At 43.1% G+C, this 19,554-nt stretch overlaps 1 protein-coding gene across 2 annotated transcripts; it reads right to left on the reverse strand.

Moving 5' to 3' along the window:
• Positions 1 to 568: 568 nt before the first annotated feature.
• LOC139539858 (RING finger and SPRY domain-containing protein 1-like) lies at positions 569 to 19,410 on the reverse strand. Of its 2 annotated transcripts, none has more exons than XM_071343204.1 (15): positions 19,052 to 19,410; positions 17,815 to 18,260; positions 14,124 to 14,176; positions 12,698 to 12,810; positions 7,591 to 7,717; positions 6,716 to 6,774; positions 6,514 to 6,580; positions 6,311 to 6,442; positions 5,954 to 6,069; positions 2,841 to 2,984; positions 2,645 to 2,756; positions 2,385 to 2,487; positions 2,073 to 2,225; positions 1,828 to 1,932; positions 569 to 1,726 (listed from the first exon to the last, which is right to left on the reverse strand). In XM_071343204.1, the coding sequence occupies exons 2-15, from the start codon at positions 18,174 to 18,176 to the stop codon at positions 1,630 to 1,632; spliced, it is 1,743 nt and encodes a 580-aa protein (XP_071199305.1). In that variant the 5' UTR covers positions 18,177 to 18,260; positions 19,052 to 19,410; the 3' UTR covers positions 569 to 1,629. The 2 variants fall into 2 exon arrangements, with proteins under 2 accessions (XP_071199305.1, XP_071199304.1); XM_071343203.1 differs by having other exon boundaries at positions 17,815 to 18,349.
• Between the last annotated feature and the right edge of the window lie 144 nt (positions 19,411 to 19,554).

A 19,554-nucleotide genomic window follows, 5' to 3' on the forward strand; every position in this document is an offset into this window, starting at 1 on the left:
AATTGAGAATTATAATAATTTGATAGCACCTCTATGGGTCAGGCACTCAACATCGTGTAAACTGAAATTAATGTTAAGTGCGTTTAAGTCCTTTATTGCAATCATGGACTGTAAATTAATTTTCCCTTTTCTGTACTATGATATTGCAGCGTACATATGTAATTCATTCTGACTGATGGGTTTAGTTGTGAATGTAGCCCATGGCTAAATCATGTCAATAATAATGGCATCTTTGACAAGCAACAACATAAGATTACAGTAACTGTCCAGTGAAAATCTCACTTTTAAAAGTTCATATTCCCAAATAATGTTGACTCATCCTATAATCGTATTTGTAGTCAAAGAATACATTGGAGAAAAAACACAGACTGTTTCAGAAACGCTTGCTGTGGGGATGAGCTCCCATGAATAGTTTTAATGACCGGTTTACATCCACACATTCTGTTGTTGGGGTACTCCCAAAAAAAACTGCTTTTTAAGATCATTACTTAAATAGTTTTCCTTCCAAAAAATGTTCACTCATTGTTTTTAATTATAGTTCATATTTCATAGAAATCTGGAAACACTGGACAGTTACTTGAATACATTTATTATTACAAATATCACAATTCAGAAAACAATGATCAATCAGTAAATCACATCTTTGGGACCCCTGGGGCTACTCCATTAAGACGTTAAGATACAATTGCACTTTCAATTTTTCATAAGTTCTTCCATGACTCATTTTCTGGAATGGAGACAATTGGCCCTCCAAATTTGCACTGTGACCAAATGTAGTCATTCATACTAACAGAGATGTGTGATATCTTCTGACAACATCCTCTGATTCTGAATGATTTTCCACAACCACTTCAGGCTATCCTGGGAATCAAAACTATCCCAATTAGCTGTGATTTCGATAACTTAATTTCAATCAACTTAATTTAGTTTTAATTGCACTTACACAAATATGATACTTTTTGAATCAGAGTTCTTTTGTTAATTTTGCAATCTAATTTATAACAGAATGATTATTCAATCAACTCAGAAATGCTTCAAGTAAAGGAGAGAGCGAGAGATGGAGAGTAATAGACAAATCTGTGCTCAGTTGGTATTGTATGTTTGAGCAGGGAGTTAACATAGTCTTTTTGTTGTTGTGCCTTTACGTTAATTCAGAAAACAAGAGAATCACAGATACATTTAAAACGTTTGAGCAGAGATACACAGGACACATTGACCAGATCCTGAGGGAACATTAGGCAGATCCATGTGCAGATACTGTGTGAGTTTATGACATTAAGATTGATGAGGCAATTCTGGAAATGCTGCTGCCTGCTAATATCTCAAAATTGCCTTCCTGCCCTCTCACTCTCCCAGCACTTTCTTGCTCTCAGACTGGTATGGGGCCCATCCTCACAGAGAGAACGCTCCATGGAGTGCAGATGAAGAAAAGGTTACCCCTCCTTGTTCTATTCTCCCTACATAGTCTCTCTCCTGGGGGTCTTCGTCAGGTCCCACCAGCACTCCCTCCTCAAATTAGGCCCAGGGTCCGATCACAAATCCTAGCACAGCCCCATTGTCCTATTGGTTGGGATTGGAGGAGGGGAGGGTTGGGGAGGAGTATTCATGTCCTGGTTTGGAGGTGATGTGTCAAGACACGTGTGAGATGAGTCTGACACGTGTCTGAATGTCCTGGCGACACAGCGGGCATGTCTCCAACTGTAAGGCACACTCCATACACATCCCACTAAGGAGACAGACAAACACACAGAGGCCATGTAAGGAGCTGTAACACATAGGCAAATGGCTAGATAGGTACAAGTGGTGAAAAAGAGAGGGAAGTTGTACCTGTGTCCGCAGGGTCTCAGCTCCGTATCGGCCATCTGGTCACAGCAGAGGGTGCAGCAGTTGTCTCTGATGCTCACCTGCTTCAGCAGGGCCAGGCGCCGGTGTCTGAGGGAAACACACAAGCAGAGCCATGAAAAGCTACATAGGAGTTCACATAATGTGCAGTTGTAATGTGCAGTTGTTCAACCAGAGTGATCATTTAGAGCCTAACCATTTCCCTCAAGGCTCCATTACCTCAGACTTACCTGGGAAGGATAATCTTCTCATCAGACGCCAGCGAGGCAAAGTCATTGAAGGTGCTGAATTTAACAGATGGGGGGTGGCGGAAGGGCTTCGCCCCAAAGTTAAACTCACATTGTTGGTAGGACATGAAACTTGCTGCTGCAAAGAAGCCAGACCTGAGAAAGAGATGAAGTAGAGAGACTAAGGTAAGTGGAAGAATAGGGAGGACATTGGATGTGGCAGTGAGTTACTGAAATGTACAGCATGTGAATACTTGTGTGGGGTGGATTATGTCCATAGAAGGGAGCGAGCAGGAGTAGGGTGTGTATACTCACGTTGCTGAGGAGAACACCTGCTTCTCTGGGGGGAGTTCATGTCCATTCAGGTAGAAAAGCATCTGCTTCTTACCGAGGTCCAGTAGGAAACCGATGACATCTCCTACAGATCAACAAGAGTGTAAAGCTTAAGCATAGGCTTGTAAGGGCCAGTAGCTCAGTAACAAATGTGTGTAAGCTGAGGTCCCAACAGTCATCTCCCATTACAGCCTGCCTCTCTGAGCTACATGAATCCTGTATGGAGTTCGGGTAGAACTTACCCTCTTTCCAGCAGGGGTGGGAGTGTGGCTTACTGCGAGCATTGTACCAGATTAGCTGCCTGCAGCCATCATATGCACATGAATATTCATCATCTCCTATCCCATAGCCCTCCTGAAACACACACATTATGGCATTCAGTCTAGCATGAATAAACACTGCTTGCTGTGTGTATCAGTAAAGAATGTGAACACTTACATGGTTGAGGAACTTGCTATCCTTGGTGGCCCAGCCAATCTGCATGACCCCTGAGGTGACCACAGTGACCTCATAGTACCACACGCCTGAGTCCACACAGAAGGTACAGCGGACACTCTCGAAGGAGGACGCGTCGCAGCGCGCCTTGGGAGGGGAGAAAAGGGCAGATCTGTTATCTCTATGGAACACAAGTATTATACCCGTCAGTGTACAGTTGTGGCCAAAAGTTTTGAGAATGACACAAATATTAATTTTCACAAAGTCTGCTGCCTCAGTTTGTATGATGGCAATTTGCATATACTCCAGAATGTTATGAAGAGTGATCAGATGAATTGTAATTAATTGCAAAGTCCCTATTTGCCATGCAAATGAACTGAATCCCCCAAAAACATTTCCACTGCATTTCAGCCCTGTCACAAAAGGACCAGCTGACATGTCAGTGATTCTCTCGTTAACACGGGTGTGAGTGTTGACGAGGACAAGGCTGGAGATCACTCTGTCATGCTGATTGAGTTCGAATAACAGACTGGAAGCTTCAAAAGGAGGGTGGTGCTTGGAATCATTGATCTTCCTCTGTCAACCATGGTTACCTGCAAGGAAACACGTGCTGTCATCATTGCTTTGCACAAAAAGGGCTTCACAGGAAAGGATATTGCTGCCAGTAAGATTACACCTAAATCAACGATTTATCGGATCATCAAGATCTTCAAGGAGAGCGGTACAATTGTTGTGAAGAAGGCTTCAGGGCGCCCAAGAAAGTCCAGCAAGCGCCAGGACTGTCTCCTAAAGTTGATTCAGCAGCGGGATCGGGGCACCACCAGTACAGAGCTTGCTCAGGAATGGCAGCAGGCAGGTGTGAGTGCATCTGCACGCACAGTGAGGCGAAGACTTTTGGAGGATGGCCTGGTGTCAAGAAGGGCAGCAAAGAAGCCACTTCTCTCCAGGAAAAACATCAGCGACAGACTGATATTCTGCAAAAGGTACAGGGATTGGACTGCTGAGGACTGGGGTAAAGTCATTTTCTCTGATGAATCTCCTTTCCGATTGTTTGGGGCATCCGGAAAAATGCTTGTCCGGAGAAGACAAGGTGAGCGCTACCATCAGTCCTGTGTCATGCCAACAGTAAAGCATTCATGTGTGGGGTTGCTTCTCAGCCAAGGGAGTGGGCTCACTCACAATTTTGCCTAAGAACACAGCCATGAATAAAGAATAATACCAACACATCCTCCGAGAGCAACTTCTCCCAACCATCCAGGAACAGTTTGGTGACGAACAATGCCTTTTCCAGCATGATGGAGCACCTTGCCATAAGGCAAAAGTGATAACTAAGTGGCTTGGGGAACAAAACATCGATATTTCGGGTCCATGGCCAGGAAACTCCCCAGACCTTAATCCCATTGAGAACTTGTGGTCCATCCTCAAGAGGCGGGTGGACAAACAAAAACCCACAAATTCTGACTAACTCCAAGCATTGATTATGCAAGAATTATTATGCAAGAATGGGCTGCCATCAGTCAGGATGTGGCCCAGAAGTTAATTGACAGCATGCCAGGGCGGATTGCAGAGGTCTTGAAAAAGAAGGGTCAACACTGCAAATATTGACTCTTTGCATCAACTTCATGTAATTGTCAATAAAAGCCTTTGACACTTATGAAATGCTTGTAATTATATTTCAGTATTCCATAGTAACATCTGACAAAAATATCTAAAGACACTGAAGCAGCAAACTTTGTGGAAATTAATATTTGTGTCATTCTCAAAACTTTTGGCCACGACTGAAAAAAGTTGATTAGGTACACGCCCCCCCCGTTGACGAAAATGGATAGCTCCTATAGACAGTGAGTCACGTGGCCGTGGCTTGCTATATAAAGCAGGCAGACAGGCAATGAGGCATTCAGTTACTGTTCGATTGAACGTTAGAATGGGCAAAACGAGTGACCTACGCGACTTTGAGCGTGACGTGGTATGATTGTCAGTTCCTGGCGCGCCGGATCCAGCATCTCAGAAACGGCCGGCCTTCTGGCCTTTTCACACACACACACAACAGCGTCTATGGTTTACCGATAATGGTGCAACAAACAAATAACATCCAGTCAGCGGCAGTTCTGTGGGCAAAAACAGCTCGTTGATGAGAGCGGTCGAAAGAATGGCAAGAATCGTGCAAGCTAACAGACGGGACACAAACAGGCAAATAACAGCACAGTACAACAGTGGTATGCAGAACGGCATCTCGTGAACGCACAACTCGTTGGTCCTTGTCACGGATGGGCTATTGCAGCATCGACCACACCAGGTTCCACTCCTATTAGCTAAAAGCAAGAAGAAGCAGCTCCAGTCGGCACATGATCACCAACACTGGACAATTGAGGAGTGAAAAACATTGCGATGAATCCCGGTTCCTGTTGCGTCATGCTGATAGCAGAGCTAGGATTTGGAGTAAGCAGCATGAGTCCATGGCCCCATCCTGCCTGGTGTCAAAGGTACAGGCTGGTGGCGATGGTGTGGGTAATGTTTTCCTGGCACACGTTAGTTCCCTTGATACCAATCGAGCAATGCTAGAAAGCGACACCTTGAAGAATCCATGCCCCAAAGAATTTAGGCTGTTCTGGAGGCAAAGGGGGGGGGTCTGACCTGGTACTAGATGGGTGTACCTAATAAACTGGCTACATAATAAACTGACTACAGTGTAATGCTGGCCTTTCCCATGACTGGAACATATAGTATAATAATTCCTTATGTGTGCAACACAGTGCCCCTACAGAAAGTTGAGTTTGGATCATTCTAGTCACTGCAAGACCACTGCTCTGTTAGGCTTGTTAGATAGTAAGGCTGGGACAATACCAGGATCACAATATTCTTTCCATGGCAAAAATGAAAACCCGAAGCAGAACAAACTCTTTGGTCCTTTAAAAACCTGCTGTATGTAAAATATTGTGCTATAACTTGGAAAATAAATAAATGTGACTCTGGATGACAGCATAATGTTTGTTTCCAACATCAGGAAAGTTTTCCTAAAGAAGTTACATCCGCTTCGTGTTTTGTTTCCTTGCCACGATACTAATGAGATCGAGATGCTGGTTTTGTCCCGGCCCTTCTACATAGACACCCCTCACCTCGAGTCCACTAGGAGAGATCTTAAGATACTCGCTGACGTCGTTGCTGTTCAGCATGGCATTGATGTTGCTCAGGTTCACCTTCTCATAGGTGAACTGACGACCATCTTTCAGGACTGAGGAGAGGGAATGGTATAAGTCAGTCTCTCACACACACACACACCTCCTCAACCAATCTCAACTGTGCTGCTAAGTGCATATTCTGAAGGCACATCACACCCTGCAAGGAGCTTAAAGCCTCTTCACACAAGGAACAATGGACTGCTGCTAAAGCCAAGAGCACTGTGGGGAAATCTGTTGTGTGGGGAAATGTGGATGAGAACTGTCCTCACTAACATGATGTAGTCTACTACTCACAGAGGTTATCCAGGCTCCATTGGGAACAGAAGCCGACCTGGCGCTTCAGGTAGTCTGTGTGGTCAGCCCACGATTCCAGAATCCCCAGCCGGTCACCTATACACGACTCGGACACTGTTAGCTTGTTCTCACCTGCAACAGTGAAATATGACAGTTAGTTGTCCGTTTCATGGCCAATGTACAGGAGTTGGGGACAAACTTACTGGTCTGTGAGAACTTCTCCAAGGCTATGAGGGCAAAGAGCATAACAGTAGGATGTGCCTCAGAACTCTGGGAACAGAGATTGACATAAATTAGACAAGGTCTCATCCTCATTCTACAGAAAAACGACATGCAACCCAAGTACATGACTATTGACAGCTTGTAACAGAATTTATGATATTCTAGATCTGTGTGTTCTCTCACCACGCTCTCCAGCAGGTACTCCAGGGTTCCAGGGCTCAGGAGTCCAATGCTCGCTGGACCTGAGAGATGAGACATGTGGAGTGGGCGTTAGGAGGAGAAACAATGCTCAGGGCCACAGTAAAAGCACAGGATTGCACCAAGGTTACCTCAGATCTTCCAGAGAAAGAAAAGGTGCAGTTCACAGTTTGGGTTGTAAACAAACAGACATTTTTTATTTAACTAGGCAAGTCAGTTAAGAACAAATTCTTATTTACAATGATGGCCTAGGAACAGTGGGTTAACTGTGTTGTGGGTTAACAACTCTGTGTTGTTTTTGTCGCACTGCGTTGCTTGATCTTGGCCAGGTCACAGTTGAAAATGAAAACTTGTTCTCAACTGGCCTACCTGATTAAATAAAGGTGAAATATACATATATATATATTTTAAACTGCCTTGTTCAGGGGCAGAACGACAGATTTTTACCTTTTCAGCTCAGGGATTCGATCTAGCAACCTTTCGGTTACTGGCCCAACGCTCTAACCAATAGGCTACCTGCCGCCCCTACATTGATTAGTAGAGGCAACCCCTGTTGGGTATGTCAGACAGACTGAATCATTTCACCCTGACCACCCTCCACAGCCCAGTGCTGCAGGCTCAGCAGAGCTGTCAGAGCAAAGGCAGAGCACTTTGGCCATGTCATGACAGACCAACTCAAACCTGCTGGATCAGCGCTTTCAGTTCACACTGACCACTTGATATGCTAAAAACTGGTTGAGCAGCTCGGGTCAAATAACCTGGAGCATTAGAGAGCATTTTCATACATATTCACGCGGTATATTCTGTGAGTTGGTGTGTGTGTAAGAGAATGAGGGAGATCAGGTTGCATCCACACTGACCAGCCAGTTTCTCAGCCAGGCAGCCCAGTACAGCTGTAGTGTTGCGGTGCTTGGAAGGGATGACAGCATCCTGGTGGGCCACAGTGGAACTCAGGCTCAGCATCCCGGACAGCTTCTGTAGAGCGTCCTAACAAAGTAAGGGAAACAAGCACTGTTATGAAAGTGCAACACAGAAAAACCTTTAGATCGGCAATGTTCAAATCTACTTAATACCCACTTTCTCTGTAAGCCTATATGGAATAAAACAGGTAAAGCAACAGGCTACACTGACTAGATAAACAAAAACACTGAATCCCTCTCAATAGAGAGTAAAAATTCTGAGCCAAGACTGTGGGTTTTTCTTTTTCAAAAGATGAATCTTTAAGAGACAAAAGTACAGTGCTGACTCAAAGCAGAGAAATACACTAAAAGTTGGCCTCCAGCAGAAAAACCCTGTACTTGACAATAAGATTGGCGTGTTGTGATCAGCTGCTCTCAAGGAGTGCGTAGGAGTGGACAATCATGCTTTGAGAATTTGCGCTTTGAATTAAGAGTACTGTGTAGGCATAAGGCAAGGAAGATGGATCGTAGCGACATTACAGGTAGGGCCCTATAAAATCTGTTTAAAAAACCCAGAATTCCATTTAGTTTTTCCCAAATTCCGTTCTGCTTTGTTTTTCAAGGTATCCGTTTTCCCCATTTTTTTCAGGTTTTCGCTCAAAATCACACTTAGTTTATAGAAAAACTAAATAGTATGTTCTAAGTCCACAACAATGATTATACCACATCCGGAGACCTCTTTAGAGGTCTGGAAAAAATATAATATATATAGAATTTAATCCAACTGCGCACCAGCCAGAGACCGTCGTTTGTTAGCGATGTTTCTGTAGCGCTCATGTGAATGCAGTGCCCCCCCCCCCCCTCTCCTAAATTTAATAGTAAAGACGTACTTTAACTGTAAAAATGTATTACCCTTTTAAAATGTGCCATGAACACAACCAGTCATGTTTTCATCGGATTGTCAAAACAAATCACTTCAAAAAGTAGGTTACGTTTGCACATTTATCCAAAATAAATTTCAGCATCTGAACAGTGCACTCATTAACTTTCTAGCAAAAACTCTCACTGGAGAAAGTACCCGAGCGAGCGAAACAGCACCCCTCTGTCTTAATATACACTGAGGGTACAAAACATTACAAAACACTGCTCTTTCCATGACATAGACTGACCAGGTGAAAGCTATGATCCCTTATTGATGTCACCTGCTAAATCCACTTCAAATCAGTGTAGATGAAGGGGAGAAAGGTTAAAGAAGGACTTTTAAGCCTTGAGACATGGATTGTGCATGTCAGCCATTCAGAGGGTGAATGGGCAAGACAGAAGATTTAAGTGATTTACAGTGGCTTGCAAAAGTATTCACCTCCCTTGGCATTTTTCCTATTTTGTTGCCTAACAACCTGGAAATAAAATGGATTTCTTGGGGGGTTTGTATCATTTGATTTACACAACATGCCTACCACTTTGAAGATGCTAAATATTTTTTATTGTGAAACAAAGAAAGACGAAAAACTTGAGCGAGCATAACTATTCACCCCCCCAAAGTCAATATTTCGTAGAGCCACCTTATGCAGCAATTACAGCTGCAAGTCTCGGAGTATGTCTGGGATTTTTGCCCATTCTTCAAAGCAAAACTGCCCCAGCTCCTTCAAGTTGAATGGGTTTCACTGGTGTACTGCAATCATACCACAGATTCTCAATTGGATTGAGGTCTGGGTTTGACTAGGCCATTCCAAGACATTTAAATGTTTCCCCTTAAACCACTCGAGTGTTGCTTTAGCAGTATTGTTAGGGTCATTGTCCTGCTGGAAGGCGAACCTCTGTCCCAGTCTCAAATCTCTGGAAGACAAACAGGTTTCCCTCAAGAATTTCCCTGTATTTAGCGCCATCCATCATTCCTTCAATTCTGACCAGTTTCCCAGGCCCTGCCGATGAAAAACATCCCACCAACATGATGCTGCCACCACCATGCTTCACTGTGGGGATGGTGTTCTCGGGGGAGTTAGGAGTCGGTGTTGGGTTTGCGCCAGACATAGCGTTTTCCTTGATGGCCAAAAAGCTTAATTTAGTCTCATCTGACCAGAGTACCATCTTCCATATGTTTGGGGAGTCTCCCACATGCCTTTGGCGAACCCCAAACGTCTTTGCTTATTTTTGTTCTTTAAGCAATGGCTTTTGTCTGGCCACTCTTCCGTAAAGCCCAGCTCTGTGGAGTGTATGGCTTAAAGTGGTCCTATGGACAGATAATCCAATCTCCGCTGTGGAGCTTTGCAGCTCCTTCAGGGTTATCTTTGGTCTCTTTGTTGCCTCTCTGATTAATGCCCTCCTTGCCTGGTCTGTGAGTTTTGGTGGGCGGCCCTCTCTTGGCAGGTTTGTTATGGTGCCATATTCTTTTGATTTTTTAAATAATGATTTAATGCTGCTCCGTGGGATGTTCAAAGTATCAGATATTTTTTTTATAACCCAACCCTGATCTGTACTTCTCCACAACTTTGTCCCTGACCTGTTTGGAGAGCTCCTTGGCCTTCATGGTGCTGCTTGCTTGGTGGTGTTGCAGACTCTGGGGCCTTTCAGAACAGGTGTATATATACTGAGATCATGTGACCCTTAAAAAAAGTCCACCTGTGTGCAATCTAACTAATTATGTGACTTCTGAAGGTGATTGGTTGCACCAGATCTTATTTAGGGGAGCTCATAGCAAAGGGGTTGAATACATATGCACGCACCACTTTTCTCTTTAAAACAAGTTATTTTTTTCATTTCACTTCACCAATTTGGACTATTTTGTGTACGTCCATTACATGAAATCCAAATAAATATCAATTTAAATGCCAGGTTGTAATGCAACAAAATAGGTAAAATGCCAAGGGGGATGAATACTTTTGCAAGGCACTGTAGAACGGGGTATGGTAGTAGGTGCCAGGCACACCGGTTTGAGTGTGTCAAGAACTGGAACAGTGCAGGGTTTTTCACACTCAACAGTTTCCCGTGTTTATCAATAATAGTCCACCACCCAAAGGACATCCAGCCAACATCAGACAACTGTGGGAAGCATTGGAGTCACTTGACAACTTGTAGAGTACATGACGCAATGAATTAAGGCTGTTATGAGGGCAAAAGGGGGTGCAAAGCATTATTAGGAAGGTGTTCCTAATGTTTTGTACACTAAGTATATGTAGAACATGTATCGGATTCATTGCCATACTCTTCTTGGCCAGAAAGCAGGTGGTGCTCCAATAGTGCTCACTAGATTAGTGTCTTAGGTGCAACAGTGTGTGATGATTATTTTTACAGTCTATGGTAAGGATGGTCAGGAAATCGTTAATTAAAACCCAATCAAAATAGGTTGATGCATGTCGATTGTGTAAAGAGGACACCTCATAACAGAATGCAATATTGCAAACTAGCATACAGAACCACTCCTTCCCGATCTGAAAACAGCGATGAACATATCATGTAGCAACAGGCATGTGGGGGAAGGGTTCTTGAAATGTAACATCCAATCAAAATCTTGCCGCTTGCAGTCAGCGAACCATTCAAACCATTTTTACAATACAAAATCCTCCAGACCTCCAAGAGAGGCGTGACAGCAACATGATTTTTAGTTATGGCATTGCCGACATGAGATTACTACTAAACTAACATATGCAATTTTTTTAAGATGGTCATACCAAGGAAATTTAGGTATTTGATTTGGAATTTTAGGACCCCTGTATAAAGGAAACATGAAGAAACATTGAGTTTGGGCTTACTGCTATTAGCCTATAGACACACGGAATAACAGATTCATACACGGAAAAACAGATGGTAAATGTTTTTTATAAAAAAGGAAGTCTGTTTTGAAGTGTATGTCCTATATCTAAGAGATAAAAGAAAGCTCAGGATTAAAAAAAAAAATTAACTGTGGAATTACCTGTATACCTTTGACTATAAATTCCATAAATTTTTTGTCCCGGTACCAGGTTACCTCCAGAGTCCCTGTGACACTTGTGTGTGTGTGTGTGTGTGTGTGTGTGTGTGTAGAACAGAATGGAGTACACCATAGTGTTCGTGGGAGTCTCATCTTTCAATAGAGGGGTAATATTAATTTGTAGGCCAAACCGTTTGGTTTTTCCATGAGAAGACATATTTATTTTTGAGACATCTCCAGGTCTGACAAACAGTGCTGTAGCACTGCCACCTTCCACCGCGGATTCCGGAAGACCGACATCGGCTGATGCGGTGGATAGAGACGCAGCCCATGCAAAAAAAAACATCTCTAGCTTAACATGGGGATTTTTTTTTTGCATTTATTATACCTCGAGCAGAGCTTGGTGGGCATCAAGCGGATAAATTATTATTACATTTTTTATGCCCAGCTTATGCGGCCCCTTGATGATGTGAGGCCTAAGGCAATTGCCTCGTCTGCCTAATGATAAGTCCGCCGTTGCCTCTTCAGAAAGTTTTAGGGAGGCCTCCCGAGTGGGGCAGCGGTCTAAAGCACTACAGACCCGGGTTCGATCCCAGGCTGTGTCACAACCGTCCGTGACTGGGAGTCCCATAGGGCGGCGCACAATTGGCCCACTGTCGTCTGGGTTAGGCCGGGGGAGGGGGCTCTACCTGGCTCATTACGCTCTAGCGACTTCTTGTGGCGGGCTGGGCGCCTGCAGGCCCACCTCAAGTGTTTCCTCCGAGACGTTGGTGTGGCTGGCTTCTGGTTTAAGCGAGCGGGTGTTAAGAAGCGCGGTTTGATGAGTCATGACTCGACCTTCGCCTCTCCCAATCCCATTGGGGAGTTGCAGTGATGAAACAAGATCATAATTGGATATCACGAAATTGGGGAGAAAAAGGGGGTAAAAAATACAAGGAACGTTTTAGGGAAAATACAAATGACTGATGTATTTGTCTTGTGAAAATCGTGGGCAAATGAATGCATTTTTTAATAACTTGAATACATTTAATTGATTTCCTACATTTCAATACATTTTTGAATTCCTTTTGAAAATGTCTGGATTTTGTCCACGTTCTCCAGAACGCAGATTTTATCAGGCCCAAGTGGGAACTAGAGACCCAGATGGTAACTAGTACTTACTTTTGTGGGCAATGGGCACTCGTCAAGCAGCAGGGTGATCACAGCTGGTCCCAATGGGTCGTCCAGTGGTATCACCCGGATCAGAGACTGGACCACCTCCAACCAGCCGTCATCTTAGGTAGCATAGGGGATGGGACAGGGGAGGGAGTGGAGGTTAGCAGCGGAGAGCAAAACTGGTAATTAACAGCCCCATTGCTCTTTGTAGTTAGTTGTCACACTTGATGCAGATATGCGGTCATTGAGGTTGTTGAAACATGTCTGCTTGGGGGCTTTCTTGTGCATCATCACTCAACTGGCCAGAAACCGAAACTCATTTACGGTTGAATTCTGTTGAAAGTGAGGAATTTTGGGGTTTCTCTTCCTCCTGCCAATCCTCAATTCAAAAGAATTGACTCATTTCTAACCTTTCCCTGTGATCAGACTATGCAACCCACTGTGTACTTCCCTCTGTGGCAACAGCAGCACATAAGGCAGATTGATGTCTTTTACAGATATCCACAACATCATTGATGAACATAAGAAAAGCTGAAATGCGGTGGTGAATAAAATACTAGTGACCCTTTATATCCCACCACCAGCTACCCCACTCCTATCCCTGATAAGGCCCAGGAATAACTCCATTCTTCCCTTTCCATAGCGGAGAGTCAACACCTGACTGCCCTGCCCCAAACCTACAACTCTCTCAACCATCAAAGGAAGAGATGCACGTATAAAGTAAACAGCACAGTTGTGGCAATGAGAGGGGAGGAGACATGCTGGAGGGCAGGATACAGTAGTTAAGACCCAGTTAGGCTGTGCTAAATCCACCTCTTAGATACCAGCCAAAGAAAGGCTCAGACCTGCCACTCACTAGCATAATGCTCTGGAAGCATGGATCTTGTTCTCAAAATGAATAGCTTTAACGGGGAATAGTAAAAGGTTACAAACAAGGCTCTTCGGTCTCTCTTTATGTAGTGTTGTCTGTCTTGTCGTGATGTGTGATTTATTTTACTTATTTGATTTATTTTTAATCACAGTCCCCGTCCCCACAGCTGGCCTTTTGCCTTTTGGTAGGCCGTCATTATAAATAAGAATTTGTTCTTAACTGACTTGCATAGTTAAATAAAGGTTAAATCAAAAATAAAAGGCTCATTAATGTAGAATGAACACATTCTAGCTGAAGGATCAGATGAGATTGACTAATAGGCAGGCAGAAAGGCACATTATGGCCTGAGGACAGAGACTGACTGGGTAGCCAGCATTAGCATCATTATGTCGGCTAGAAGAGCCTTGAACAACCTTAAGATCCACTAGTCATCGATATCCGTAGGTTACAGCTGACAAGAGGCCTCACTAAGTATTTAATTTGACACAGAGGAGATAAAGCATCAGAGGACAGAGTTCCTCTTACTGTTCTCATAAGCAATCATAAGTACATCTGTCTTACCCGTTTCTGCCATCTCATGCAGCGTGATCATGGAGTAGGGAGGCTCTTGGTCACTGACAAAAAAACAAAATGTGATGGTGAACAGAGAATCTTGTGACAATGAAGTTCAATCATTGGTTACGTCTGGTCTAAGCAGTTACAAAATTCAGATGACAATTCGGAGGCAGAGAGAGTGGAGCAGTGTGATGGATGTGCGTGCGACTGTTGTCGTTTTGTCTGCGAGCGAGACTGGCCCATCGGCCTCCCTCACCCTGCCTGTAAATCTGACCACTAACAGCAGTAATACTGATCCCTGGGGAACCCCTCCTGGATAACCCAAGAGGAGAATCTGTCTTCAAATCCAATCTTATTGGTTGCATACACATATTTTTCTGCTGTTATCACAGATGCAATCCTTATGTTTCTAGCTCCAACAGTGCAGTAAGACAACAATACACACAAATCACAAAAATAATTAGTCTGGAATATACAGTACTATTCAAAAGTTTACACCTACTCATTCAAGGGTTTTTCTTTATTTGACTATTTTCTACATTGTAGAATAATAGTGAAGACGTCAAAACTATGATATAACACATATGGAATCATGTGGTAACCAAAAAACAAAAAGGTTTTAAACAAATCAAAATATATTTGATTTGAGATTCTTCAAAGTATCCACCCTTTGCCTTGATGACAGCTTTGCACTCTTGGCATTCTCTCATCCAGCTTTATGAGGAATACTTTTCCAACAGTCTTGAAGTAGTTCCCACATATGCTGAGCACTTGTTGGCTGTTTTTCCTTCACTCTGCGGTCCAACTCATCCCAAACCATCTCAATTGGGTTGAGGTTGGGTGATTGTGGAGGCCAGGTTATCTGATGCAGCACTCCATCACTCTCCTTCTTGATCAAATAGCCCTTACACAGCCTGGTGGTGTGTTGGGTCATTGTCCTGCTGAAAAACAAATGATAGTGGGACTAAGCACGAACCAGATGAGATGGCGTATCGCTGCAGAATGCTGTGGTAGCCATGCCAGTTAAGTGTGCCTTGAATTCTAAATAAATCACAGACAGTGTCACAAAGCACCCCCACACCATCACACCTCCTCCTACATGCTTCACGGTGGGAACCACACATGCGGAGATCGCCCGCTCACCTACTGAGTCTCACAGACACGTCGGTTGGAACCAAAAATCTCAAATTTGGACTCATCAGACCAAAGGACAGATTTCCACCGGTCTAATGTCCATTGCTCGTGTTTCTTGGCCCAAGCAAGTCTCTTCTTATTATTGGTGTCCTTTAGTAGTGGTTTCTTTGCAGCAATTCGACCATGAAGGCCTTATTCATGCAGTCTCCTCTGAACAGTTGATGGTGAGATGTGTCTGTTAGTATGAACTCTGAAGGATTTATTTGGGCTGCAATTTCTGAGGCTGGTAACTCTACTGAACTTATCCTCTGCAGTTGAGGTAACTTTGGGTCTTCTCTTCCTGTGTCAGTCCTCATGAAAGCCAGTTTCATCAAAGCGCTTGTTGTCATTTCTCTTTGCTTATGTGAGCTGTTTTTGCCATTATATGGACTTGGTTTTTTACCAAATAGAGCTATCTTCTGTATACCACCCTTACCTTGTCACAACACAACTGATTGGCTCAAACACATTAGGAAAAGAAATTCCACAAATTAACTTTTAATTTAAATGCATTCCAGGTGACTACCTCATGAAGCTGGTTGAGAGAATGCCAAGAGTGTGCAAAGCTGTCAAGGAAAAGAGTGGCTACTTTAAAGAATCTCAAATATAAAATATATTTTGATTTGTTTAACACTTTTTTGGTTACTACATGATTTCCATATGTGTTATTTAATAGTTTCACTATTATTCTACAAATGTAAAAATAAAGAAAAACCGTTGAATGAGTAGGTGTGTCCAAACTTTTGACTGGTACTGTGTGTATAATATATACATACACACACACGGTCAAAAGTTAACATCTCAATTTGTCCAGTTTTTATTGAAATTCACATTTTAATTTCTTAATGTACTCTGAAATTAAATCATAGAAAAAATAAACAATTGGGGACCAAAAAATTATGTATTAGTTTTGTTTAACAAAATGTAATCTACATTTTTTACTCAAAGTAGTCACCTTTTGCAGTTTTAACAGCCGAACACACTCAAGGCATTCTTTCAACAATGGAAATCAAATATTGTTCGGAAAGTTCTTCCCAACACTGTTCTAGAAGTTCCCACAAATGTGTTGCACTTGTAGGTTGCTTTGCTTTCACCCTTCTGCCCAGTTCATCCCAAACCAGCTCGATGGGGTTTAAGTCTGGAGACTGTGCTGGCCATTCCATGATTTGAAGCCTACTGTGTTGTTCTTTTCTTCTAAGGTAGTTGTGACATAGCCTGGAGGTATGTTTTGGGTCATTATCTTACTGTAGGATGGACCCCTGACCAACTAGGCGTACACCAGAGGGTATGGCATGGCACTGCAAAATGCTGTGGTAGCCGTTTTGGTTCAGGATCCAGCCAAAGAGCCCCAGACCATCACACATCCTCCTCCATGTTTGACAGTTGGTGTCACACACTGAGGAACCATCCTTTCGCCTACTCGACAGCATACAAAAACCCTGCGTGATGAACCGAAGAATTAACATTTTGAGTAGTCCACTGGCAGTGCTTCATGGCCCAGGCAAGCCTCTTTTTCTAATTTTTTACTGCCACTCGACCTGTCAAACCTGCAGCTCGAAGTCTTCTCTTCACAGTTGAAACTGAGACTTGCTTACTTCGACCAGTGTTTAGCTGTGCTTGAAGCTGTTGTCCTGTGGGCCACCTATCACGCAAGCTGTTGACTATCAGAAACGTGTCTTCTGATTCTGTTGTGGCTTTGGGTCTGCCAGACCTCTTCCCGTCAGAGTTTCCAAATGCATTTTGATGGTGTAGGAAACTGTACTCACTGACACCTTGGCTTTCTTTGCAATTTTTCTAAAGAAAATAACTACACTTTTAGGGGTTATAATGGTCTGTCTGTCACCTTTTGTTAATGCCTTTTCCTCACCATTATGATAGCAATATGCTACTTCCTGCTGTACAATGTCCAAATAATGCTTAAGAGGGTGTAGTAACACAGTCTGTTCCAACACTGCTTTTATACAGACAGAAGGTTTTTGTAAGTAATCAACAAAAGTTGGGACACCTGTAGGAATTGTTAGTATCAAGGCTCAATTTACTTCCATTGCTGCAGAACAGCTGTAAGTTGTTAACCCATTACTTGTTCCATGAAAAAGGCCTTTTTTTAAATAAAACTCTGAAATGTACATTATTTTTCAGTTTTTGATAACAAACCGTTTCTTTTTTTTTAACCTCTGGCAGTTTGCCGCTTACCTTTGTACCATTTCAGGTTATTACCTGGACTTGATCGGCTTCAATCTCACTAAAAACTGGGAAAATGGGGGTGTTCTAAAACTTTTGACTAGTAGTGTGTATGCATGCATACATACATACATACACACTCACCGAACAAAAATATAAACCTCAAGACCATGTTAATGACCATGTTAATGCCTGAAATGCCAACAAAAGGGAGTGCATAATCTGAACAAACTATACTACAGTCCTGACACATAATATTCAACTACACTTGTGAAGGGAAGCAAAGTTTATTATGCATGCCACGGCCACTTGCTTAGTTGGAAATTACATTTCAAACACTTACTTGTCAACTAGAGTCCTGATCACAGCAAGTGTGTCCAGCACCAGCCCGTCCACATTTTGTTTCTTCCGGCGAGGTTCATGGGGTCCCCGTCCACGGCGGGGCGGTCTGACTGGGTCCCGGGGCCGACTGGTTCGTGCCTCCGGGTGATCAGCAGCAGTGTGATCAACTCGCCTGAGCTGCCCGCGAGTTGCCGATCCATCATCCACATCACTGTCTTCTCTACAAACACAGCTGTTTCCCATGGTTCTGGTTGTCCTGAGGCTTTCCCAAACCCCTAGTGAATGTAGCTGCTCCAAAGAGAGCAGTAGAACCTGTTCAAGGCTCCTGCTAGCACAGAATGCAATCCAAGAAGCTACTATCATATCATTTGGCGCACTCGTGGAGGCGTCTCATGACGATCCGGGTGGGGACGTCAATCATGGTGCTACTCTGCAGATGGATGGCAACTAGGAGGAGTGGGGCAGATCAGCAGTGTTACAGTGAACAATAATCGTCATACAGGAAGGAAGTCCACGTGCACTTTCCAAACTCTGACCTGTGTAAAATAACATTGATGAAAAGAATACATGTTCAAGATAAACAAAATGCACTGAGAAATTAAAATATGTAGCTAGCTAGTGTTGTTGATTAACATTAAAGAATATACTAGTTAGCTAACATTATATACGGCTATTTGGTACAGTTTAGTTGTTAGATTTCAGTCAAATTTACCTGGCTAGCTAACGTTAGTTAGATAAGCTTGTTATGACTAATTTATGCCAAGGCTAAATTGACTGGCTGTAACAACATCCATGTTGAAAAGGATAATGCGAGTTAGCTGGTGCTAACGTTACACAAAATAATGGTAAATAGCTAAAACAGCCATGTTGAAACTGCTAATGCGAGTTAGTTGTCTGGTTAGCAGCTAACGTTTACGTTACACCAAAGATAACAGCTAACCCTTTTGTCTGTGGTTACGCTGTTGACCCCACAGGAAGCTATTTATTGTATATAATGAGAGACGTTTTATTGAACTGTAGCTAACTACAATTAGTTTAACGTTACCAAATGAGTAAGCTAACCTGCTGACTGTTAGTCAGATAACTAGCTAATTTAATAGCTAGCATTAGCCATTTTTCACACCCCCATGTTACATGACAACATTAAATGTGGCTAAACTAGCTAATGTTTGCTCTCATGAGATGCTTGTTGGTTCTATATGGGCGTGAAAATAATAGCTCGCGAGCTAGCTACTTACCTTCCAAAATAGCTGGTAATGTCCTCAGATAGTTAACGAGTTACGACAATAATCAAGATGAATAGGCCCCTGAAAAGCTTTACGAAAAACGCTTTTACTTTAAACTAGCTATCTACCCGTTAGCCAAGCTAGCTAGGTAGCTAACTAAACAAAAAGGGGAGCTTGCAAGCACAAACTAGTTAGTGTAACGTTAGATGGTTAACAATCCCATTTAATCTGCTCTTTATTGATTCAATCGGGTATAACGCCCTCAAACCCATTTCTTTAATTTCGTGTACGGCTGTACTGATAACTAACTAGCCTAGTTCCGTAGCGTCAGCTACCCCCCACCCCCCCACGATCAGCTGTCTTCAAATTAATGGGTGGTGCTGATGTCAATGCCAATGGAAGTTTTCTCAACATTCAACACATGACATCCAGCATTCTTCTACAACCAGTAAATTACAGTCTTATGATTTAGAATGTGTAATATGTATGTAGAAACGAGATTGTTTTACAGGTAG

The sequence above is a fragment of the Salvelinus alpinus genome, chromosome 15 (assembly GCF_045679555.1).
Source record: "Salvelinus alpinus chromosome 15, SLU_Salpinus.1, whole genome shotgun sequence".
In the NCBI taxonomy this organism is placed as follows: Eukaryota; Metazoa; Chordata; class Actinopteri; order Salmoniformes; family Salmonidae; genus Salvelinus; species Salvelinus alpinus.

Bases quoted from the DNA above. Each gene is read 5' to 3' on its own strand.
- LOC139539858 (XM_071343204.1), bottom strand. From the start codon at position 18,176: ATGATAGTAGCTTCTTGGATTGCATTCTGTGCTAGCAGGAGCCTTGAA. The intron at 7,718-12,697 runs GTAAGTACTAGT...TTACTTTGTTAG, and splicing joins AGTGCCCATTGCCCACAAAA to GACGCTCTACAGAAGCTGTC. The intron at 1,933-2,072 runs GTAAGTCTGAGG...TGTTTCCCTCAG, and splicing joins GAGAAGATTATCCTTCCCAG to ACACCGGCGCCTGGCCCTGC.